This window comes from Acomys minous (assembly GCF_964271855.1).
Source record: "Acomys minous genome assembly, chromosome: 16".
Taxonomy (NCBI): domain Eukaryota; kingdom Metazoa; phylum Chordata; class Mammalia; order Rodentia; family Muridae; genus Acomys; species Acomys minous.
The window spans coordinates 19353902-19380193 of NC_140498.1; the positions used below are offsets into that span (position 1 = coordinate 19353902).

Consider the following 26292-nt stretch of genomic DNA (forward strand, 5'->3'; position numbering starts at 1 on the left):
TTAACTCATAAAACGACTTCTTTTTACAGAGTAATGGTGTAACTTCACTGTTGGTTCCAAATTCAACACAGTACAAAGCCAGGAGACATTTATTTACTAACTCACACAGTAATGATGAAGCATCCTGATGTTTGCCCAGGCACCTTAAAATACCAAATATTCAGTCCCCACAGAAAAACTGCCTTCATTTTTCAGCCAAGTCAAAGAATAGAAGGGGAAACTCATTAGTCGCTGAGCACTGGCACTCAGGCACCATTCTTGGATCTGGGACAAAACACGAAAGCATAACCCCAAACCGGTTTTGTTTCTACTTAGCTTCACTGATTTACCAGTAAAGGAACCTAACACAGGCTAAGGTTCTAACAGCTTATCTGAGACAAATTTAACTCTAAGATCACATGACTTAACACGAAATGTACAAATGTTTGTTAACTTACCATCTGTCAGTCATATTAAAGAGTTCATGAAATATACATAGCAATATATTTATAACCAGAACTATGCTAACTAGACACATCATTTAGTTTGTTAAGTTCTACCTGAAAACATGCCATTTTAAGTAAAGTCCTAAAAACATAACTCTCAATTTCTATGGTTTAACAATCAAGTCCTACTGAAGCAGCACAGATTTCCTCTCACAAGCGCAGGCCCGCAACAAGACAAACTATAACGTCAGACAAACAAGTCCCCAAGTTCTTCTGAAGAATGCCAAGGAGTTGCCAGAGAGGTTACACAGTGGCCTTGATCTTTATTTTTCTTTACCTGGAATTCTACAAATTCCAAAATTGATCAATTGATTTATCTTGTTTAAGAGACAGCACCAGTCGTGCCCACTGATACAATTCAAACCTGACTTTCTCAGTTCTCAAGTTTATTATGAAAACACTGCGGTGACTTGTGCAGTAACATCATCTTACAGGGGGAAACAGTTCTATTCAAAATAACTCACCAGGTTTTCTGACAGTAACAAAGAACAACGTGGGGCTGAGATTTGAGAAGGGGACAAACTGAGTGCAGACAAATCATACAATTAAATTAAATGGTATCCCTGAAAAGAAACACAACAAGAGGGGAGGCCTTGGTACTTATTTAAAAATGTTCATTAAGCTCCAATGATTGTTTGCTATCCTCATCTACAGTCATGCTGAGTAACTACAGCTAAGTGGAAGTCAACTGGACTCACAGGTGTTAATGTTTACATCCTATTATCTGCAGTCTCTCAAGAAAGCAAAAGTAACTACAAATAGCGCTATGCCAGAAACTGGATTCTTGACCAACAATGTCGCGTCAGCATGCAATGAACTGGTTCATTCTAAAGTGGTCACGGCTGTTGATGACAAGAGGCTTTGTATTTTTATATGGCACATCTTTTGGTCCGTGTGAAACAAGTTTTTTGAATGTTAGCTATTTTCTGACACTCTGGAGTTACTGTTGCTCTTCCCATTTCCATTAGGTCAATATACGGTTCATGGCAATACTGTACAAGTTTAAATTTTCATTACAGGAAGTAGTCTGGGGTGCGACGAGTGACATGTGGCTCACCTCTACGAGGTGCTGGATCAAACTGCAAGCTGAAAAACAAAGTAAGATACACTGTTTCTAAGACATCCATGTATTTACCAAAATTAAGAATTTCAAAATTTTGCCAGGCTGTGATCCCAGCACTCCAGGAGGCAGAGGCAGGCAGATCTCTGTGAGTTTGAGGCCAGCCTGGTCTACACAGTGAATTCCATGACAGCCAAGGCTACAGAGTAAGCCCTGTCTCAAAACAAAAAGACTTAAAATTTTCAAATTTTATGGTCTATTACCTATCCAATTTCAGAATATTTTAAAAGAATAAAACCCAAGTTTTGATGAGGGTATACTGGGCACAGCTCTAACACCAACACTTGGGAAACTGGGGAAAGAGGATCACAGTTCTAGACCATCCTGGGCTACAAATGCAAACAATGAAGCACTTGGCAGACAGAGGGGAGTGGATTGACTGAGTTCTGGGCTGACGCAGCTACATAGCAAGACTCTGTTTCAGATTGTTGGTTTATTTTGGAGGGTAGTGGCTGCTCATACAGTTACTTTTAACTGTCAACCTGACAGAAGAGAATCATCACCTGGCAACAGTTCCAAATGAGGATTTGTCTACATCAGGCCAGCTGTGGGCATGTTTGTAAAACAATGTCTTGATAACTGTTGAAGAGACACTCTGCCCACTTTGGCCACTAACATTCCTAGTCAGAGCCCTGAACTGTTTAAGAAGGAAGAAAGCTAATTAAGCATAAGCAGCAAGCAAGGACCCACACATCTGTCTCTGCCTTTTTGTTTTGTTTTAGTCAGGGTTTCCTGGTGTAGCCCTGGCTGTCCCAGAACTCACTATTTAGACCAGGCTGGCCTGGAGCTCAGAGATCCTCCTGCTTCTGCTGGATTAAAGGTGTGCGCCACCACATCCAGCTCTCTGCTGCAGACTGTGGATGTTAACTGAGCTGCTTTAGTTCTTAATTTTGTTCCTAACTCAACTTCCCCTCAGGGGGGACTATAAACTGGAGCTGTAGGCTGAACAACTGCTTTCCTTAATCACAGGTTGCTTTTGGTCAGTGAATTTTATCAAAGCAATAGAAAAAGTAGTCAAGGATGTGTCCTTAACCTTCCAATCCTCTTGTCTCAGTCTCCCAAGTGCGAAGATTACAGCTTTGAGCTTGGATTATAACTGTACATCAAAAAGAGCCAACTTTAAAGCTAGTCATGGTGGCACACACCTTTAATCCCAGCACTCAGGAGGCAGAGGCAGGTGGATCTCTTGTGAGTTCCAGGCCAGCTTGGTCCACAAAGTGAGTCTAGGACTGTTAGGGCTACACAGAGAAACCCTGTCTCAAAAACAAAACAAACAAAACAAACAACCAAGCAAACAAACAAAAACCCAACAAAAACAAAACAACCAAGCAAACAAACAAAAAACCCAACAAAAACAAACAAACAAAACCAAAAAGAGCCAGGCAGTGGTGGCACACACCTTTAATCCCAGCACTTGGGACGCAGAGGCAGGTGTGAGTTCAAGGCCAGCCTGGGCTATAAAGCGAGTCTAGGATAGCCAAGGCTACATAGAAGAAACCCTGTCTCGAAAAACAAAAACAAACAAACAAACAAACAAAAAATAAAAAGAGCCAACTTAAGCCCAGGAGGCTATGTTTTAGTAAGATCACTTAAGTGTCTGACACACTCATCTGATTTCTCATCAAAATATGCTTTACTAGTTCCACAGTAAACACATGGGATTAGAACTTGCAGACTGATGAGCATAGTGGCACAGGTCTTTAGTCCCATTTCTTGGGAAGCAGAGGAAGGTGGATCTGTGGGAGTTCAAGGCCAGCCTGGTCTACACAGTGAATTCCAGGACAATCAGAGCTATATAGTGAGACCCTGTTTCAAACAACAAGAAAGTCAAGACCTAATAATTCATATTAGGTTTGAAATAAGAGAAGCTAATTTCTGTTATGTGTATGTCCATTCTCATGAAAATGTTCTAGCTCAGGGTAGATACTTACAAAGAATACTTAAGAGTGTCGTCAAGTTCCATGATTGCAGCTTGGTTACCACAACGATAGCAATAGTTTGGAGCACTGAAAATTGTTACTACATTCCGATCATGGCACCAGTTATATCCCTGTAAAAAGGAGGCAGAAAAAAGGTTACTTTTTTGTATTTCACACAACCTATAAAATGCACATGAATACATTTGTTGCTAACATGAAAAAATATTTTAAAATAAAAAAAGTTTTAGAGCCGGGCGTGGTGGCCCACACCTTTGATCCCAGCACTTGGGAAGCAGAGGCAGTTGGATCGCCAGTCCGGTCTACAAAGTGAGTCCAGGACAGCCAAGGATACACAAAGAAACCCTGTCTCGAAAAACTCCAAAACAAACACATTTTTTTTACAACAAGCCAGGCATGGCGGCACACTCCTTATATCCCAGGAGGCAGAGCAGGTAGATCTCTGTGGGTTTGCGGCCAGCCTACTCTATATATTGAGTTACATGACAGCCAGAGATACATAAGAGGCCATACCCCAAAACCAAACAAACAAAACGAACAAATCAATTTAAATATTATCACCAAATGTTTCTATAAATGTGTCTTACAATGACAAGACCTTAAATTTGATTTACTAATGAACTTTTTTGGGGGGGAGGGGGAGGGTCTCACTGTTCACTCTAAGCTGGTCTGGATTACTGAAGGCAGTTGTCTCAGCCTAATTAACTAGCTAGCTAAAGAGGCAGGTGCCACCACACTTGGCTGACCATCAGTACTGACAACACCTCATAAAAGAGATCACCCACTGCCACAGTTTGAATGTTCCATGTTCTCGTTCGCTCTTTCTCTTTAAAGATTTATTGATTTTATTTTATGTATATGAGTGCTCTGTTTTTATGCACACCTGAAGAGGGAATCAGATTCCATTACAGATGGTTGTGAGCCACTAAGTGGCTGCTGGGAATTGAATTCAGGAGCTCTGTAGAGCAGACAATTCCTTTAACCACTGAGCCATCTCTCCAGCCCCCATGTTCTCATTCTCAAAGTACGGTAGCCAATGTTTCCACATAAGAACCCTCCAGAGGAAAGACTTCTTTGAAACCATCTACAACCTAGTTCTCCAAAGGATAATCAACATATCAACTTTTTGATATTTCATCCTTTTCCTACACACATATACTAAAAATGTATGAAGTAACTGTAATATATTGTATCTTTCTTCACCAATCTACACATTAACCCTTTCATAATTAAATCCCAAGTCTCCCAAAGTCATTAAGAATCTGAAGATTAAAAAAAGAATCTGAAGATACATTAGATACATGCACCACTGTCGCCACGAACTTGAATTTGACTGCACATCTACTGGGAAGGGTTTAGCTCCAGTTGCAGATTTTACAGCTTCGATGTCAAACTCCTTTCCTTCAGTTGCTAAAATGATGGTTTAACCTTTCAAGAACGAACATACCTCCATCACCAACTGGTGAGCTCTGGACACCAAGGTGAGGCCATTGGCATGATTAAATGTCTCGGAAATATCTTGGCCAAAGGTGTAACCAGCTCCCCGAGGAGATATCCCCCAGCCACCACGGTCATCTGGATCTGACCACAGCAAGTCACACATTGGACCCTAAAAAGCAGGTACGAGTTACAAACTGACTTTTCCAAATGTTGAAAATTCTTCATTTTTTAATTCACCAGAGGCAACACTCTATAAAATGACATTTTGTGTGTGTCCACTGAACACAGCATGAACTTTGCAGTTAAGGTATCTCTGAAATGAGAAGCAATTCCCAGGATGCACAGCGTGCACATCAACAGGTATGTTCCATCATTAACTTGTCCTACCTGCCTGTGTACAACCAGGAAGGCTTCTAAACTTCTGAGCTGGTAAGGGCTCAGATGCCAATTCATTTTGGAAATGTGAGTGGACATATAATTATGCTACAGCTAAACAAGTTTCCTTCCTCCTACAGAGTCTCTGAGGATTATCAGTCATACCTCATGAGGAACTTCTTGTAGGCGATCGAGTGCTCGGATGTGATCCAGTGTGTCTATGGATGGCGACAGACCACCATGCAGACAGAAGATCTAAAAAGTGAATTACAAATGGTAACTACCACCAAGAGAAACTACAATGTTTGGGCCACACTTTGGGCAGAGCCTCTACATTTAGCCACCTCTGTTGTTTCAATGAGGATTGAGTCTCAAGAACTGGCCGCTGTTCTGCCCTAATCCCAACCACCTGCTGTCTACTCTTCCTGACCAACTAGCATCACTGAGGCTCCTTCAACAAAGCGTTTCTCTAACTTTATCCACAGCCCACCCAGAGACTGGTAGTCAATTTCACGCTTAGAATTTTCTTCCAAGTTCATGTGTACAAATCTACCAGGACCAGCAAACAGCCCCTCTTATCTCTAAGACCCCTCTACAAAAAGCCCCCCAAAACTGATGGGTTACACTTTCCACCCCCATGATCCCAATCTGTATAGTTCAGCACCTGATACCAAAAAAAAAAAAAAAAAGAAAAAGAAAAAAAGAAAAGAAAAGAAAAAAGAAAAAGAGTACTATCAATATTTGCCAGAGTATTCCCAAAGGGATGTAAGCTATAAAGATGGAAAAATCCGTGGCTCCTAAACACTAAGAAAGCAGATTATTGGAAAAACGAAAGCCAGTGAGAAGTTTAATGGTACACACACCTGCCCATCCACCAAGGCAGTGAGAGGAAGATAGTCAAAAAGGTCTGTGAAGTATTTCCAAACATTTGCATTTCCGTATTTCCTTAAACACTCATCGTAGAAACCATAAACTTGTGTGATCTGTCTGCTCTCGTGATTCCCTCGGAGTATAGTGATACGCTCACGGTAACGGACCTAAAGCAAAATGGACAACAGACAGCTCTTTCCAAAAAGAAGAAAAAACCCACCAATTGACATTTTAATAAACTTTCTACAGGATTTGGAAATTCAGAGTTCTGAGAGAGAAAGGAGGTGAAGAAGCACACGTAATTCAATGAACCAAAATCAAGATTATAAACTTTAAAAAATTGTTGCTTTTCTTTCTTTTTAAAAAAGATTGATTAATAGATTGATTGATTGACTATACAGTGCTCTGCTTGCATGTCAGAAGAGGACAGCAAATCTCATTACAGATGGTTGTGAGCCACCATGTGGCTGCTGGGAATTGAACTCAGGACCTTTGGAAGGGCAGTCATTGATTGCTCAACCTCTGAACCAATCTCTCCAGCCCAAATTGTTGTTTTTCAAAACAGGGTTTCTCTGTGTAGCCCAGCTGTCCTGGAACTCACTCTATAGACCATGCAGGCCTCAAACTCAGAGGGATCTGCCTGCCTCTGCCTTCTGAGTGCAGGGATTAAAGGCATACGCTACCATGCTCAGCATGCCTGGTGATTATAAACATGTTTAAAAGTTTATAAAGTGTTTACCAATATCACCATAATTAAAACCAAACTCCTTGCCTCATCTTGTGTTAAATAAAAACCATAATTCCCAACTTTTACTAACTTTAGTTCCACAACAATCATCACAACCCAGTTTTAGAGCTCTGCGTTACTTGCAAAGATTCCTCATGTCTACCTGTAATCCCTCCCCACTCCACTCTTCCAGCACCTGACAACCGCTGGTTTACTTTTGTCTCTTGGGAATGACTTTTCTAGACATTTAATATAAATGAAAAATTATAAAATATAGCTTCTTGATGTATTCCTTGGAGCACTATCCTGAAGTTACCATGCTGCAGCACAGATGGGGGTGTGCTGTCATAGCTGTACACTAGCTCACAGGGTCGCCATAGCCCATGGTTTCTGTATGAAGCATTTAGTCTTCCTGTCTATTAATTACTGAGCTCATTTTGCTCATGTGCTTTCTTTTCTCTTGAGCACAAACCTGGAGTGTAGCTATTGGGCTATACAATTTGTTTATACTTTACCAAATTTGCACTTGTTGTTGTTGGTTTTCTCGAAACAGGGTTTCTCTGTGTAGCCTTGGCTGTCCTAGACTCACTCTGTAAACCAGGCTGCCCTCGAACTCATAGCGATCTGCCTGCCTCTGCTTCCTGAGTGCTGGGATCAAAGTCATGCACCATTCTTGATAAGAATGCATGAGAAGCCTAATATTTCTAGCATATTCATATACACTTGGTATTGGCTGTAGCTACCGTGTTAGTAAGACACAAAGAAGCTGGATCTGTGACCTTAGTGTAGATTTCCCTAATGACTAATGATGTTAACTAACCATAGCCTTACTAACCATTTATCTTCGAGGATGAAATAGTACTTTGCCCATTTAAAATCAGATTATCTAAGGTCAGAGCTTGAGACTTGTTCAGGTTACAGTGTGATCCTGACTCAAGAAATCTGGCTTAGCCGGGCGGTGGTGGCGCACGCCTTTAATCCCAGCACTCGGGAGGCAGAGGCAGGCGGATCGCTGTGAGTTCGAGGCCAGCCTGGTCTACAAAGTGAGTCCAGGATGGCCAAGGCTACACAGAGAAACCCTGTCTCGAAAAACCAAAAAAAAAAAAAGAAATCTGGCTTGACATGGCTGCACATGCTTATAATCCCAAAACTAAAAAGACAACCCAACAAACAAATTCAGATCATATGAGTTTAGTGGCAATTGCCTTTAATCACTACGCCATCTCACTGGCCCAAGATAGCCCATGTCATAAGACAAGATATGGCCAGTTTGATCTCTAGGACTCAATGGCAGAAGGAGAGAACTGACTACTACACACACTTGGTGGCAAGCATGTACCACAGAGTCACACAAAATTAACAAATAATTGTAAAAATGTTTTAAATTTGAAGTGAGGCTAAAGCTCAGTGGTGAACCCATGCTAGCATGCAAGAGGCTGAGATCGATATGTAGCACCAAGAAGGTAACAATCTGAACAAGCGTTAGTTCTCTTTGTAGCATTTTCTTTAAGAATAAAAAGAAAATCTTAATTTTGATGAATTTTCCTGGTTTTATTTTTGAGGCAGTGTTAGCCTTGAACTGCTCCTTTTGCCTCCATCTCCTGAATGCTAGAATTACAAGCCTGTATCATTACACACTTCCACTGTATTGGGGGTCAAATTCCAGGGCTTCCTGAATGCTAACCAAGCACTCTAGAAACTGGGCTGCACTCCCAGCCTCTGGATAAATGTTCTGTGAACATAGCTAAGAAATCTGAGCCAAATCATGAACACGAGTATTTTCTCCTTCAAGTCACAGCCTTTGCTATTAACTTAAGCCAAGGATCTGTTTTGTTGCATTTATTCAGACACCACTTGAGAAAGGGCCACCTTTCCCAGTGTCCATTTGCTAACGAAAGGGTTACTGTGAGTCTAGGAGTGGGTCCATACACTACAAAGGTACTTTTCCTTCAAGGTATCAGCAGAGCTGGGGTCGTCTTGATGTACAGACAGCTGTTTTGTCTGATCATGCACACCTGAAAGTCAGAGGACAGCCTCAGGTGTCATCCCTCAGAAATGGCCTTCTACCTCCTCAGAGACAGTGTTTCACTGGCCTGGAAGTGCACGCCTGTAATCTTAGCACTTGGGAGGCAGAGGCAGACAGATCTGTGAGTTCGAGGGCAGCCTGGTGTACAAAGGGAGTCCAGGACGGCCAGGGCTATACACAGAGAAACTCTGCCCGCCCCCCAACCCCCCAAGTTCTGGGGATTGAACTCAGGTCTTCCAATTGAGCCATCTCCCCAGGCCCCTAGCCTCTTTAATAGAAGAATTACTCATAATAGATCAAGGCATACCCATGTGACCTCATTTTATTTAATTATCCATGTAAAGGGCCAGCACCAAGTATAGTAACACTCTGAGGCACAGGGAACTAGGATTTGGGTTTATGACATTTAGGAGGACACAATGCAGTCTAATCCTTGATAAACGAATTTTATTGTTTTTTGAGAGACAGGGTCTCACTATGGAGCCTTGGCTAGTGGGAACTTTCTGTGTTGGACCAGGCTACTTTAACTCAGAGATCGGTTTGCCTCTGTCTCTGGAGTGCTAGAATTAAAGCTGTACCAAGCCCATTGGTACATGAATTCTTAAAGGCAGCCCACTCCTTCCAAATGACCCTGGGCTACACCTTCTTTCAGAGTATCTGGAGTTACTGCACACACTGCCCACCATCTACGGTAAACTCTATACTTCGTATTCTATGCAATGCGATGCTAATCATCAAAACCATCTCTGGCTAATACTCTCATTGCTTCTCTAATATTAGAAAGTCGATGAGAGCAAGTTTCTTGTTCAAAACATCGTTACAAAAATGAGTCTGTTGCCTAGGAAGAGGAGTACAGCTTCCCCTTCAGAGGCAAAGCCAAGCAGCCCTCTACAGCAGAGGCCTCATTCCTCTTTAAGTCAAAGCCATGGTGTGTCAGTGCTGACTCTTCTATTCTACAGTTCAGAGTTACAATGGCAAGCATGGGGTTCTAGAACTTGCTTCCTTTAATGATAATGATGGTAATTATCATTATTATTTTAAAAGGTCTTATTGCATAAATCAGGCTGGCCTCAACTCTCAAGCCTTTCACCTGGGCCTTACCAGCACTGGGCTTACAGACGTCAGTTCTCATTTAAAAAAAGTATATTTATTTATATTATATATATTTATTTATTTATGCATTTATTATGTATCAAGCCAGGAGAGGTGGCACATGCCTGTAATTCCAGCACTCAGGGACGCAGAGGCAGGTGGATCTCCCTGAATTCAAGGCCAGCCTAGTATACAAATCAAGTCTAGGACAACCAAGGCTACACAGAGAAACCCTGTCTCAAAAAACAAAACAAACCAAAAAAACAAAAAACCCAGAAAGAAACATATTAATAAAGATAACATTTTCTTCACAGAAATCTGATCTTTTCCTCTCAATTCTTCCTCAGTAAAATCCTTACAGGACTGTCAAATGGTGTAAACAATCAACATGGATCCTCACACTCCTCGCATTTCAATGCAGCTATAGTACTTCCATAGTTAACGTACTAAACTAAAACTTCTACTTGGTTTTCTAACACTTTTAAAATAAAAACCCTGTTGGGCATTGCACTGCACACCTTTGATTACAGCGCTTAAAAAGACAAGACAGGCAGGCTATGAACGCTATGAGTTTGAGGCTAGCCTGGTAACATAGTGAGTTTCTGGATAGCTAGAGCTATGTTTGGAGACTCTGTGTCCAAACCAAACACAAAGCCTAAGGTTTTGGGCAGCGGTGGTGCACATTTTTAATCCTAGCACCTGGGAAACAGAGGCAGGCGATCTCCTGAGTTTGAGGCCAGTCTGGTCTACAGAGTGAATTCCAAGACAGCCAAGGCTACACAGAGAAACCCTGTCTGAAACAACAACAAAAACCCCTGAAGTATCCCATGGGGCTGTGCTCTGAACCATCCTGACTCCAAACACAGACATAATGATTAAGTTGACACTTGTATTATTTGCATTCCTAAATGTGAAAGTTTGCTCTAAAATTTAACATTCATGTGAATATAATAAAATCATGGTAGCTGGAAGGGAGGGAAGAATGGGAGGATACAAGGGATGGGATAACCATTGAGATGTAACAAGAATAAATTATTTTTTTTTTAAAAATCATGGTAGCTGGGCGTGGTGGCGCACGCCTATAATCCCAGCACTCGGGAAGCAGAGACAGGTGGATCGCTGTGAGTTCGAGGCCAGCCTGACCTACAACACGGGTCCAGGACAGCCAAGGCTACACAGAGAAACCGTCTCGAAAAACAAAACAAAACAAAAAAATCATGGTAGGAAAAGAACACTCCAGAGGGCTCTCACCCAGCTCAATAGGCCTAAACAAAAAAATCAAAATTACCTTAAGAGCTACAAGCAGTGTAACTGTTTCAACTGAGTAATATCCTCTGTCCACATAGTCTCCCATAAACAAGTAATTTGTGTCTGGTGATTTACCACCAATTCTAAAGAGTTCCATGAGGTCATGAAATTGCCCGTGCACATCTCCACACACAGTGACTGGACATCGAACCTCTTGCACGTTGGATTCTTTTGTCAGGATTTCTTTAGCCTACAGATAAAAAAACAAAATAAAATAAAGCAATATATTCAGCATTAAACAGCATCAACAAAGATGTTTTTGTTCATATTAATACAAAGGGTAATAAACCCTGTAAAATACAAAACCAGACATTTGCAACACAAGACAGAAATTAACTTTTCTTATTTTAAAAATTACATTTTGTGTATTTTGTGTGCACGTGTGCCAGTTCTCTCATTCCACCCACGTGGGTTCTAGTGATCAAATCTAAATCCTCATGTTTGCTGGCAAAGGACTTACTTGCCACTGGCTATGTTTGTAGACAACATATATATGGTTCTATCTATCCACTGGCTAGCCAATGGTGGACGTCCAGAGAACAGGTACCAAGACCACATTCAATCACCTTCAATCACCAGTATCAATTTATAAAGGCTATCAAATTTCCATCTACTAGAATACCGAACACATCAGCAGCATCCAGACAACATCAATGAAAATGAGCAGGAAGCCAGGCGCGGTGGCACATGCCTTTAATCCCAGCACTCGGGAGGGCAGAGGCAGGAGGATTGCTTCGAGTTTGAGGCCAGCCTGGTCTACAAAGGGAGTACAGTACAGCCAAGGCTAAGCAGAGAAACCCTGCCTCAAAAAATAAAAAACCAACCAACCAACAAAACAAACAAACAAAGAAAATGAGCGGGACGTGGGCTGGAGAGATGGCTAAGAGCACTGACCACTCTTTCAGAGGACCCAAGGGCAATTCCCAGAACTCACATGGTAGCTCACACCTATTTGTGACGCCAGTTCCAGGTGATCCAACACTTTTTCTGGCCTCTGAGGGCACTGAACAGAAGTGGTACACAGAAACACACACAGGCAAGTGGGAAAAAAAATTGAAAGAAAAAAGAGCACCTAATGCTATATCCTCAGGCTTTGAGGTTCTTGACCTTGATTTTTTTTTTTGGGGGGGGGGGAAGTTAAGACACATTTTAAAAATATTTTCATTGTTTAAAAAATTGTTTTATAATTAGATTATTCAATATAGCATACATGCTTTCTAGGCTGCTTTTAGAAATTTATCATTCACTCAATAGACATCTACATGTGCTTTAAAAATGTATACAGGAAGACATTTGCTAAACTGCCAGAATGACTCTACCATGCTAGGCCTGGACACTGGTGTACAAACAGGCCATTCCACAGCAAAGGAGAAGAGAAAGGCTAAGTAAGGGGAGAAAAGAGAACAGATTGAATGAACAAAGCAGACCACTTCAAAGACACAACCAATTGCCCATACTGAAATTTTGCTAGCCTGCAATGCCAGCATCCAGGGCCAAAGGCAGGAGGCTTGCTAGGAGTTCAAGGCCAGCCTAGACAATTACTTACTCTCTCAAAAGAAACACCTCGCCCTCATATAAAGAACAGTGTTGCTAATGAGCCAATTGGTGACAACCAGCATCACAGTTCAAGATGAAGGCAACCTGAGCTACACATTTGAAACACGGGTCTCTCTGCTTTACTCCTCAAAGCTGGAATCGTTGAAGTGTCGTTTCCCCCCCCCCCCACTACCCTTGTAACTAAGTACAGCCATGTTTAAGAACCACTGTTTTCTACTCTCCAAAGACTTTGGGGAGCTATTTCCAGACATCCTCAAAGATTAGAAGAATATTTTCATTAAGAAAATCTCCTAGAAATACTAGGATTAAAGTCCCTACCACCATGCCAGACAGGATATACTCGTTTAAACAACAACAATAACAAAACAAAAATCCTAGATGTCCACATAGACCACAATCCTATTTCTTAGATGAAATAATCACCAGTGCATTTTGTTGTGTTTTTTCAAACTTTTGACATTTCACACATATTGCTTACAGAAACCAATAGTTTCCTTTGCATTTTAAAGCTACATTCTTCTGCAGCCTACTTTTCCAACAATGCCTCTCCCAGTTTTTAATGCAAAGACACAGACCTGGTTAAGTTCTTGGTAGACAAAGAGATTCCTAACTACTGTCAAAGGAGGTGGATACATGAGAACAGAAGACAGTAATGTGTCTCTTAGGATTTCCCCTACATCCACGGAAGCATTATTCTCTGGAGCAGATGCTACACATGAACTTACTCATACTGTCCAGTAAATTGCATATTTAATGTTGGCACTATCAAAGTGAAAACGAGAAGAAAAAGCATAAAGTGAAAATTTTAAACTTCTAAATCTGGTTAAGTTAGGCCAGCAAGATGGCCCAGTGGATAAAAGTGCTCGCCACTAATTCTAACAATCTGAGTTTGATCAAATTCAGCAAACTAGAAATTTAGGCAATAAGTAAATCTGAGAAAGCCAGTCAGCTCTTTCTCTTCCTGCCCTTCTCACCAAATTTCACAAAATAGTAATGATTTACTACAGGAAAAAAGTAGTAGATATCAAATGTCATCAAGCCACATGTTAAAAATGTTCCAACAGGGGCTGGAGAGCTGGCTTAGCAGGAAAGAAGCTTTGCTACCAAGCCTGAGGTCCCAAGTTTTATATCTGGGCTCCATGTGGTGGAAGGAGAGAATTTTGCTTTCTGACCAGTGTAGGTCACACACATACACCAATGAGGAACATGTTTTAATAATATAAGGCTTTAAAAAAGGGATCCTTGGGGGACTGGAGAGATGGCTCACAAGTTAAGAGCATGGTCTGCTCTTCCAGAGGTCCTGAGTTAATTCCCAGCAACCACATGGTGGCTCACAACCATGTATTGTGAGATCTGGTGCCTGCTACTGTCGTGCAGGTATGCATCCAAGGCAAAACACTATAATAAATAAAAATTTAAAAATAGTAAAAAAGGAATCCTTATTTATGTGTATTTTTATGTGTTTGTATGCCATAGATATATGGGTAGCCACAGAAGCCAGAAGAGGGCATCAAATCTTCTGGAATTAAAGTCACAGGTGGCTTGGAGCCATCGGACAGTTGCTGGGAGCTGATTCAGTCTATGGAAGAGCAGCAAGTTTTTGTTTTGTTTTTTTGAGATAAGGTTTTTCTATGTACCCCTGGTTGTCCTAGACTCGCTTTGTAGACCAAGCTGGCTTTGAACTCACAGAAATCTGCCTGCCTCTGCCTCCCAGAGTGGTGGGATTACAGGACCTCTGGAAGAGCTGTGTTCTTAATTGCTGAGCCATCTCTCCAGCCCATAAGCACTGAATTTTGAGTTGAGTCTTCTGAGGGCGCTAAGGGGACCAGCACTTTACTCCTACTGTGACTGTTTCTCTTATTTCCTATATCTATCTAACTATCTATCTTTATTGTGTATACAGTGCTCTGCCTCCAATGTACACCTGCATACCAGAAGAGGGCATTATATCACATTATAGATGGTTGTGAACCACCATGTGGTTGCTGGGAATTGAACTCAAGACCTCTGGAAGAGTAGACAGCAATCTGCCTGCCTCTGCCTCCCAGAGTACAGGGATTAAAGGCCTATGCCACCACCCAGCCAAAGCAAATTTACTTGATGGTCCATCTCCTATTCATTTCCATACTTAGTTTAGACACCACACCCAGCTAGAAGCACTTTCTTTTTTTTTTACAAAGATTTATTTATTATTTACACAGTATTCTGCCCACACGTGTGCCTGCCCACCACAAGAAGACACCAGATCTCATTACAGGTGGTTGTAAGCCACCATGTGGTCCCTGGGTCCCTCCCTCTTTCTGTGGCTGGGCTTTCTGCAAGCCAGGCAGATGCTGTATAGCTCTTCATTTATTTTGAGGCAGGGTCTCAAAATTATGTGGCTGGTTTTGAACATGCATTCCTTCTGCCTCAACCTCCAAATAGCTAGGACTTGCTGCACTAACAGGTCTCTTTTCCGGGTCCCATCGTTCTCCCACTACATGAGATTCACCTATCTGAAGATACAGCATTCTGGGCTCTCAGCAGAGAACAGGGAGGGCTGAGGAATCAGCATGTGAACGTGACTGTGATGCCTCTCATTCAGCCAATCCACGCTATAGTACCACCTCATGCCAGGAGCACAGGAAACAAACTCACAGATGTGTGGAGGCTGTGGAGATGATGAACGCCAACGGCAACAAGAGCCACCTATCTTTTACAACTTACTCTTTCCTCATGATTTATACTATGTGAAAAAAAAACAACCCTATAGTTTTCATCACACCAATCTTTTTGTTTTGTTTTTGGTTTTTGAAGACAGGGTTTCTCTGTGTAGCCTTCACTGTCCTGGAACTCAGTGAACCACCTGCCTCTGCCTCCTGAGTGTTGGGATTAAAGGCGTGCGCCACCACTATCACACCAATCTTATTTGAGAGGAAAAACGATGTTGGCCACATGAAAATGCAAGAATTACTATTTCTGAGAGGTGGGACAACATGATGTGACATGGAGCTCTGCAGCAGTAGGACACAATGCTTCCACACAATGCATCACTGAGCACACAATTCATGCACCCATGAACCCAATCTACATGCACCTTTCATAATTACCCCCTCAACAGGGATCTGAAAGCAGGATGGGATTAGAAGTCATAACCCTAAGCAACCTAACTCCACCTCCCCGTATCAGCCACTTAACCTTTCTAAGCCCTCGCTTTGTATCTTCAATCAACAATGGTAACTGTGCCAAAGTACAGTGAAAACATTCTAACATGCCTCCCACCTGTTTGTTCTTAATATTTTAACTACTGCTATGGAAACAGCTAAGCAGCCTTTTAAATTAATCCCAGAAAAACATTACTTCATATAAGAATTTAATCTTGGAGCCAGGCATGGGTGGCACACAGTTTAATCCCAGCACTCAGGAAGCAGAGGCAGGCAGATCAATGTAAGTTCGAGGCCAGCCTGGTCTACAAAGTGAGTCTAGGACAGCCAAGGCTACACGGAGAGACCCTGTCTTGAAACGCTCTTCCCTTCCCACTGCAAATTTAATCTTGGGGGCTGGAGAGATGGCTTAGAAGTTTAGAGCACTTGTTGCTCTTGCAAAGGACCTTGGTTTGATTCCCAGTACCCACTTGGTGGCTTACAACCACCCAGAATTCTGATACCCTCTCCTGACCTCTGAGAAGACCAGACATGCATATGGCACACATATATACACACAGGCAAAACACCCACACACATAAAATAAATATTAAAAAGAAATGTAATCAGTCAAAAAGTTCAGCTTTAAGTGAGGCGTTGGTGGCGCAAGCCTTTAATCCCAGCACTCAAGATGCTGAGGCAGAGGCAGGAAGATCTCTGAGTTCAAGGCGAGCCTGGTTGACAGTTCCAGGATAGCCATGCCTACAAACAGAAGCCTTGTGTCAAAAAATCAACCCCTACCCCAAAGTCAGCTTCTCAAATTAGTAAGAAGCAGCTTCCCTTTTTCAACTCATGTAATAAATGTTAAAACTAAATGACACTGTGACATTGTAAGCACTATTTTATTTATAGCATTTGCAAAGCAATGGACAAATGCACACCTATGTTAAGAATCCCTTTGGGGGTAAAAAAAACTAAGCATTTTTCATGTATCTGGAATGCTTGAAAGTACAAAGTCCAAACTGGCATCCAACCCAAGGCAGTGCTTAAGTCATAGTAAAAGACCATTTTGCTGGGCACAGTGATGCACACTTTTAATCCCAGCACTTGGGAGGCAAAGACAGGTGAATCTCGGTTAAATTGGAGGCCAGCCTGGTCCACAAAGAAACCTTGTCTCAAGAAAAACAAACAAACAAATACACACACAAATAAAACAAAAAACCATTTTTTTTGGTAATTAGTGTAAAACCAAACTGATACTTTACTTATTTATATTAAGACAGGATCTCTCTAACGTAACCCTAACTTCCATCAAACTCAAAGATCTGTCTGCCTATTTCTCAAGTGCTGGAACTGAAGGTACTTATGCAGACAAGGTTGAACTTGAACTCACAAAGTCCACCTGCCTCTGACGCTTAGCCATCCTCCTGCATCAGCTTCCACAGTGCTGGAAATATAAAAATGCATGACCACACTCAGCAAGTTGACACTACTTAGTTTTTTCAATCTGTCACTGGAACTGTGCCTAAGATGGAACTGCATATGCTCACACAAAACACCAAGCTCCCTAAAACAGGTAGGTATGGATTTGCATACCCAGCAAGCTTAGGCTGAGTGGAAACTTTAAGCCCATCTTTCTTTTTAATAAGCCAGCAACAAAAACCACACTCACCACTGTTACAACGATACACATTTGGATCCTTTCTGCAACACTGCTATTGCTGACAAGACACCAGAACAGACTTCTCAAGCTGTTTAAATGTTTAAACATGAGGAGCATTTGGGGTTTATTTCTATCTTTACATGAGGGAGGACTCTGATGCTATCAATCCTTCTGATAATGAGAAGATCCAGGAGTTCTTTGATGGGAGTACTTCTTTAACCAGAGATACTAAACTGGTAGAAAATTCAGCTTATTATTTCCAATCTTTCTGCTCAAAGCTGGACATGGTAGCCATGCCTACAAACAGCCATGCATGTATCTGTAAGCCCAGCATTCAGGAGACTGAAGCAGGATGGTGAGCTTGAGGTTTGTCTGAGGTACAGAAACACAGCCGTGTCATAAGTAAACCAAATAAAAAAATAAGCATTTAGAAGCCAGTAGTACCCGAAGTATATGTAGTTTTCACAAGTGGCATTAAAAGTGGGATGTTTTTATTAGGACCTGTACATGTATACCAAGTCACCCATCTCTCCTCTCTCTGTCTAAAATATCTTACTGAGTATTGTTTGGAAAGCTTACATAGTTACAAAAGTTGAAATACAATTAAAAAACAAGGGCTGGGCGGGGCAGGCCTTTAATCTCAGCATTCTGGAGGCAGAGGCAGGTGGATCCCTGTGAGTTCAAGGCCAGCCTGGTCTACAATGCAAGTCTAGGACAGCCAAGGCTACACAGAGAAACCCTGTCTCAAAAAACCAAAAAAATTAAAAAAATAAAATAAAAATAAGATGTTGGGTGACTATTGGGGCACGGTTTTGTGCACTGTGTATTCAGATGATTTCTGTGTCCAGAGATCTTGCAGTCTGGACATGGGCGTTGCCCTTATAATTGGAGAATCTCCTATCTCAATGTTGTACAAACATTTTTCATCCTCTGACTGGCTAATAAAGAGAGGAATGGAGAAGCCAGCCATGAGGAGGTCACAAAGAGGAAAAACATGGAGCAGGAGTAGCCAGGGCAAGACTAAGCTAGCAGGTAATGGGACACATGGCTGGGAAGTAGTCCAGGTCAGCACAGTTGGATTAGAATAGCTGAGACTCTGCCCAGCTATAGTGCTTAAAGCTTACTGACAAATTTAACAGATTTCCATGTCATTTGGGAGCTATTGCAGGTATTGTTAAAAGACAACACTTATAGACAATCCTCACTGAAAGAATTTATTTCAACTTTTACATTTGGGGGGGGGGGGGAAGTAAGGTCTGGCCTCTGCTTCCTTAGTGCTGGGATTAAAGGCATGCACCACCACACATACCTTCAAGTATTTTAAAAAATGTGGCTCTAAAAATAAAACTTTAGGTTGAGCAGGGCGTGGTATAATCCCTGTAATCGCAACACTTGGAGAGGGAGGCAGAGACCTGTGGATCTCTGAGTTCGAAGTCAGCCTGGTCTACAGAGTGAGCTCTGGAACAGCCAAGACTATACAGAGAAACCCTGTCTGTGGGGGCAGAGGGGGAGGTGGGGGCAGGACACCAAACCTAAAAACTTTCAGTTACTGAGATAGCTCAGTAGTTAAGAGTTCATGATGCTCTTGCAGGGGATTGAAGTTGGGCATCCAGGGTCCAAGTCCAGTGGATCAAAACCACCAGACTCCAGGAGATCCACCACCCTCTCTAGCTGTCACAGGCATCTCCACACATATTTGCATACGTAACACACACATACATTAAAATCTTAGCATCTGTACATATTGAGAAAAAGAGATCTAAGCTGACCAACCTTACAGTTTCAAGAAGATATGAAAAACAAATACTGGATCCATTAAGCTGCAGCCTGCACTCCACCTCTGTATCTAGTATCTTTAACAGTCTTCACAGCAAATTTACTTGTTTTGGTTTTTTGAGGCAGGGTTTCTCAGTGTAGCCTTGGCTGTCCTCGAATTTAAGAGATCCACCTGCTTCTGCTGGGATTAAAGGTGAGCGCCACCACCCAGCCAAAACAAACTTACTTGATGGTCCATCACCTATTCATTTCCATACTTAGTTTAGTTTTCTGTTGCTATAATAAAGACACCAACAAAAATACCCCGGGGTGGGTGGGTGTAGAGATCCTTTTCCCTTCCAGAGACAGGGTGTGTCTATGTAGCCCTTGCTATCCTTGAACTTGATTTGTAGGATTCTCCTGTCCCTGCCTCATGAGTGCTGCAAATAAGGGGCACACCTTTGCCTGGCTTCCAGATAGGCTTATTTTGGTTCACAGTCCTAGTCCACCACAGCAGGGAAACCACGGTGGCAGGAGCTTGAGGAAGGTGCTCAATCACATAATCAGAAACAGAGCAATGAATGCACACTCACACTTTTAAATTTACATTTATTTGTAAGTACAGGTTAGAGGACAACTTGAAGGATCAAGTTCTTTCTTCCATGTAGGTCATTGAGGATCTTTACCAAAGGGAGCTCTCTCTATGCTTACACAATTGAGGACCCCTACCCCTCAATCTGGGGAACAGTACCATCTACCCCATTTCAAAGTATCGGCGATGCTCCTAAAACACGCCCATAGGCCAACCTGATGTAGACAATTTCTGAGACTCCCTATCTATCCAGGTGACTCTAGAGCAGTGGTTCTCAACCTGTGGGTCGAGACCCTTTTGTGGGGGTCTAATGACCCTTTCACATGGGGTCACATTCCAGAAAGATATTTACATTAAGATTCAAAACAGTGAGCTGGGTGTGGTGGTGCATATCTATAATCCCAGCACTTGGGAAGCAGAGGCTGGTGATCACTGTGAGTTTGAGGCCAGCCTGGGTCAAGTCCAGGACAGCCAAGGCTATACAGGGAAACCCTGTCTCAAAAAAACAAAAACAAAAAGATTTAAGACAGCACAATAACAGGTTGTTTGGTTCTGTTTTTTTTGAGACAGGGTTTCTGTGTAGCCGTGGCTGTCCTGAACTCACTTTGTAGACCAGGCTGGCCTCAACTCACAGCGATCTGCCTGCCCCACCACACCCAGCCTCTTAATTACAGTTACGAAGTACTAACAAAATAATTTTATGGTTCGGGGTTACCGCCACAGGAGGAGGATCTGTATTAAAGAGTCACAGCACCAGGAAGGTTGAGAACCAATGTTCTAAGAGGACCGTGTCAAGCTGACAATCCCACTCTAGTCTTTCCAATCAGATTAAAAGGTCTTTGAGAATACATATAATTTATTCTCATTTTCTTCTGATTCCTTTCATAAGAGCATGAAATCTTGGAAACTCAGAACATGTTTTAACTATTTTATAGTACAGAGGCAAGGACCAAGTAAACTTTTCCAGCCACAATCACTCACTTGGGAAAGAAAAAGTAGGGGTGTCCTGGTCTAAGAGTTGAACAAGTGGTCTTACTTTCCATACGAATGACTAGCCATCTAGCTGACTCGAAACTGTTCACATAAAGCCAGACACTCTGAGTAGCAGTTAGAGATTAAGACCTAGTAATATATTTTTAATTTTTTAAAAAAGTAATTTTTAAAAGCTTATTTCTAAACTTTAAAAAATAACGACCTTGTTTGATATCAGAGAAACAAAGATCAAACTACTGGCAATTCCTACAAAGTAAGTCTAGAGCAGCCAGGGCTACACAGAGAAACCCTGTCTTCAGAAGAAGAAAAAAAACCTACTGGCAATTCAACTGGGCATGGTATAGCACACACATATGTAATCCCAGTACTCGGGAGGCTGAGACACAAGGACAACCACAAATTCAACACTACCCTGGCTACAGAACAGTACTAAGGCAGCCAAGGATACCTCGGAGGAAAGGAAGCTTTGTACAGAGTTGGGGTAAATCTATATATTTGACTTAAATCCCAACTGTTCTCTGCGGCTTCTGAAAAATTGTGTTGTCAGAAAATACTTATCAAATGCAAGAACCTTCTTTTTACATCAGACCAAAGGAATGAGCATAATAGTGCTCCAAAAATTCATCTTGTTAACAGAAATTACTAACATAATTCTGCACTAATATTAAATGTTCGCCGGGAGGCAGAGGCAGGCAGATCTCTGGGAGTTTAAGGCCAGCCTGGTCTACAGAAAGAGTTCCAGGACAGCCGGGGCTACACGGAGAAACCCTGTCTCAAAAAACCAAAAATAAATAAATGAATACATAAATAAAATGTTAACTGTGAAAACTGAAGCTAAAATGGAATGGAGACCAACGTGCCACATTAAAAAATTGCTTTAACCAAGGCTTCAAAAATACAACAGGGCAGCCGGCGTCGTGGCGCACACCTTTAATCCTTGCACAGAGGCGGGTGGATCGCTGTAGTTCGAGACCAGCATGGTCTACAAAGCAAAGTCCAGGACTCCCAAGGATACACAGGGAAACCTTGTCTCGAAAAACAAAAACAAAAACAGGACCTCCAGTTGGACAAGAAAACCAATGCAAAGAGATGACCTGAGATACTAAGCGTCACTAAATGGACTCAAGACCATCTCTGAAAGACAAATACAATCAAGAAACTTTTGCAACCAATAGAGTATACAAAACTTGATTCTTTCCGTTTGTGTTGCCGACTCTAAAAATAAATGTCACCACGCTACACACTACCCAATTTGAGTCAACATATACACGATAAATTAAAGTGACACTGGATTTCCAATCCCAAAGCTCTTCATGTAATATGACTCACCAAATCCTACATTTCTCCCAACTATGAAAACTTTATATACTCCCTCGAAACTGCCACTATGACCTTCGTAGAAATTGGGTTAGCGACTCCTTCCAAAAATCGTTAAGGCACACTAAACCGGACTCGGAGGAAACCGGTGTGTGGTGGCCGACACCAACTCGATGTGACCTTCCACAGGCGCTGGGGTCTGGCCTAATGGCCAGGCCCGTGAGGACCCTGTGGGCAGCGCCGGCTCCATGAAACAAGCCCGAGTGCAAGCGCAATGCCCTTTCGCCACCTCGGCACAAGTCCGGGTCCCGTTCCGGGGCGCACAGCAAAGTCAGTCCCCGGCCGGCCTACAAGGATACCGGCCGCCCCACTCTCCCCAGCGCCGGGCCGGGCCGGACCGGGAGGCTCCGAAGCCGGAGTCCCGCGAGCGGCGCCATTTTAGGCCGCGGCGGCGGCGCCGCCATCCAATCAGCGCGCGGGAGGCGGGGGGGCGCCGGGTCGCTCGCGAGTCGCCGCGGGCAGCGCCGGGCGCCGGTCTGCTAGGTTCGAGGGGCCTGGCCTCCGTGCCGCCATGTTGCACCGTCCCCGCGGCCTCCTCAGAGGCGGGCCCGGGCACAGGCCGCACCTGGGCCTACAACAGCTCACCTTCTCGCAGAGGCTCTTGACCTGGGACTCGGAGAGCTGCTTGCACTCGTTCAGCTGCTCGATCCACTGGTCCAGCTCCTTGGTGAACAACTTCTCGTCCATGATGCCGCCCGCCCGAATCGCCTGCCGCTCCGCGCTGCTCCCGCGCCGCCGCCCGCACCCGGGCCACACGCACACGCCGCCGCCGCTCCCCGGGGTGCTTCCTGCGGCCCCTGGCGGCTGCTGGGCGCTGGTGACGGCCCGCTGGCTCGCTCCGCAGTGCTCGGCCGCCGGCCGCTGTGCCTCCTCCACTCGCCCTAGCTCGGGACTCGGCTTTCTGTAATGGCGGCCGCCCAGCGTGGTGACGTCACGCCGGCGTCAGGGAGCCGTGGGGAGGGCGACGAATGGGGCCCGGACCCAGAGCTACGCACCGTGGGGCGCAGGCGCGACGGAGCTGGCCACCCAAGGAAGTGCCTTCGCTTTCGGGGCGTGGTCCTCCCACGGGGAGGGCGGCGGGGGAAGGAAAGAACGGAGCCGGAGCCGTAGTGCTCCAAGTGGCGAACCCGGTTAATCCCTGAGCTACAGGCTCCGCAAGGCGCCTGCGCAGACTCGGCGCATGCGTACTCCGGGTAGGCGAGGTCTTGCTACCTGTGACCGGCTCTCTCTGGAAAGCTCCCGGGTGACACTTCTCTGTTGTGGTCTGGGGCTTGGCAGCCTGATGATTGAAACAACAGTAGCAATCGTAAAACGCTTAGTTCCGCAGCCCTGGGAACCACACGGGAGTCTCACATCTTTGGGGACAAGAACCGATGCCTAGTGACAGGCTGCCTGAAGTGACCTTCCCCACCTCTGGGCGTTGCAGGCTCCCGTAATTAGGTCATTCGTAAGCAAAGGAAGGTGTACTTCCTGGGGTGTGTCGCTCACGCACCTTGCACCCCCAGTACACACCTGTCCCCGCGCGATGACAGAGCCGAAGCAGGCCTTCGATCCTGGCCTTATCCCGAGCCGAGCTTCCTCTCCTGTGGCCTTCTGCAGCTACGGTGGTGTGCACTTCTTTGAGTCCTGTGCCCACTGCAAATGATCCTGGCCAACGATCTAGAGGCCATGCCTATAGAACAGGAACAAACCGATCCTAGCAGTGTTCTGGTGCCCATACAGTGTGCTCTGTAAAGGAAGCTGATAGTCTGAAGGATCAGCCCTTGACCTGGTTATGGATCGCTTTGGGGTTTGTGAAACATGTTCCCATTGCACGGTCTGCTTTACAGAGATACTTGGCTCCACAGAGCGGCAGTTATTTACCAGATCCCATGCCTAGATAGAGGGGTCATGCAGACAGGGGCTGCTGCCCTAGTGGAGCTTGAATTTTCCAAACAGTACTGTCTGGAAATACATGGAATGAGCAGAAGTTATGCACTGCTCCCCCAGAGTTTGAGAGGCATAGAAGCCAAAGGATGGTCAACCACAAAGGCCAAGGCCAGAGCTGATCTAGCTCTACTGTGGGGAACAGTCAAGCCTGTCACATACTAAAGAAGATACAGCTTTGAGGGCATCACCCTCACCCACAAGCTAAAAGAGGGCCTCAGTGGCCACATCCACAGATGGCAGGGCTGAGAATCCTGTGTCAAGGACAACCTGCTTGGCCAGGTGGACTGGCCTGACCAATTCTGCTTTCTCAGGGTACCTCCCACTAGTGTACCCAAAGAAAGTGCCTGAGATCTGCTCTTCTAGAAGCCTCCTTACATACTTGTTCTGCCAGTCTTTTCAGCTCAGATTCTGACTCTGGTTTGCAGTGAACAACCCCAAATAACAAACAAGGATATAAGAGGTAAGATTTACACTTGCCGGGCCTTTAATCCCAGCACCCCCAAGGCAGAAGCAGGTGGATCTCGAAGTCTGGTCTACAGAGTGAGTTCCAGGGCAGCCAAGAGTATACAGAGAAACCCTGTCTGGAAAAACCAAACCAAACCAAACCAATCCAAACAAACAAAAAGAATTATACTTAACTCTGTGAGATCAATAAAGAACTGATTGTTGGGTACCCATAGTTATAAGCCGTGTTCACTGTGCTGCCTTGTCTGATTCTTCGCCATTGCCCTGTACCCATGTAAAGGGGAAGAAGCAGGCAGGCTCACACAAAAGGGAAGAGACTTCTAGATAATGCTCAGGACTGAGAACTTCACACTGCCAAGGTCTCAGCCAGAGTCATATGGCTACTGAAATACAGACGAGGATCAGTACTCATCCCTTTGCCTGCATTTTTTTCACCTGCAAAGACAGTGATGACGTCAGTTTGGCAGATTGAAAAGTACTAAACGCCCACTATATATGCTAAGGTTATATAATGAGGGTTCTTCCAAAGTACTAGCTATAGCTAGGCACCCTGGCTGGTAGCAGTAATGTGTTATTTATTTTCTCTTGATGCAGGTTACTTGGCTCACCACCCTCACAAAATGGAGGGAAGATATAATTATGTGTACTTAAACATCCTGCCAAATAATTAGATGCTGCAACTTGACTTCTTGAGGAATGGCTTCTAGGAAGCTCTCATTAGCATTCAGGCAGTGGAGTAAGACATACCCAGTCATAAACAATACAGAACTATGCTAATCAGGGTATCTTTTCCCTTAGCGGAAACAGGGAATTCTTTCAAACTCTGTAGAACTTCAATATAATCAAAGGATATGAAAGCTAGGTTGGATTAATCTGGTCTTAACCAATTTGACCCAAATGACTCAATTTTGAGAGTTGGTGAATACTTGACACAAACATTTTTAAACAACTAGGCGTGACATATCTCATGCCTGTAATATCAGCAGTTAGGAGGATAAGGCAGGAGGATTCCCTCCATTTCAAGAACAGCCTGGGCTACACAATGAGTCTAAGGCAAATGGGGTTGCAGTGTAAGACCCTGTCTTGAAAGGCAGAAGATAAATTAAAAAGAATCATCCTTTTAACTTCTGAGTAAAAAAAAAAATCATTGAGACAACTTTGAGAATCATTGCTTAGATGATAAATCCTGTGTGCTGTGAGTCTGTGTTGCCCAGGAGTTTAAACATAGCTATAAATAAAAATCATCTGATGAAGGGGTGGGGTAGGAGGAGGATAACCTTGAGCAAATGGCTTTATAATAGCACTCTTAGCCAAGATATTAAATTGACATTAAACATGGAGAAGGAATGAGATGTGCTTTGCCAACATTCTCTCTAACTAAAATTAATTTTGTTGTTGTTGATCCTCCCAGCTTCCCATCTGAGCCAACTGTCACAAAAAGCAGAGGAATGGAAGGGAC

The 26292-nt window shown here is 43.6% G+C and overlaps 1 protein-coding gene across 1 annotated transcript; it reads right to left on the reverse strand.

Annotated features, from left to right (window-relative positions):
• Positions 1-61: 61 nt before the first annotated feature.
• Positions 62-23376, reverse strand: PPP2CA (protein phosphatase 2 catalytic subunit alpha). The gene is made up of 7 exons (XM_084764160.1): positions 23025-23376; positions 11361-11570; positions 6221-6394; positions 5523-5612; positions 4990-5151; positions 3537-3655; positions 62-1571 (listed from the first exon to the last, which is right to left on the reverse strand). Exons 1-7 carry the CDS (start codon positions 23124-23126, stop codon positions 1499-1501), a joined length of 930 nt encoding a protein of 309 aa, XP_084620286.1. The 5' UTR covers positions 23127-23376; the 3' UTR covers positions 62-1498.
• Between the last annotated feature and the right edge of the window lie 2916 nt (positions 23377-26292).

Bases quoted from the DNA above. Each gene is read 5' to 3' on its own strand.
- PPP2CA (XM_084764160.1), bottom strand. From the start codon at position 23,126: ATGGACGAGAAGTTGTTCACCAAGGAGCTGGACCAGTGGATCGAGCAG. The intron at 6,395-11,360 runs GTAATTTTGATT...ATTTTGCTTTAG, and splicing joins CACTGCTTGTAGCTCTTAAG to GTCCGTTACCGTGAGCGTAT. The intron at 3,656-4,989 runs GTATGTTCGTTC...TCCTTTTTACAG, and splicing joins CTCACCAGTTGGTGATGGAG to GGATATAACTGGTGCCATGA.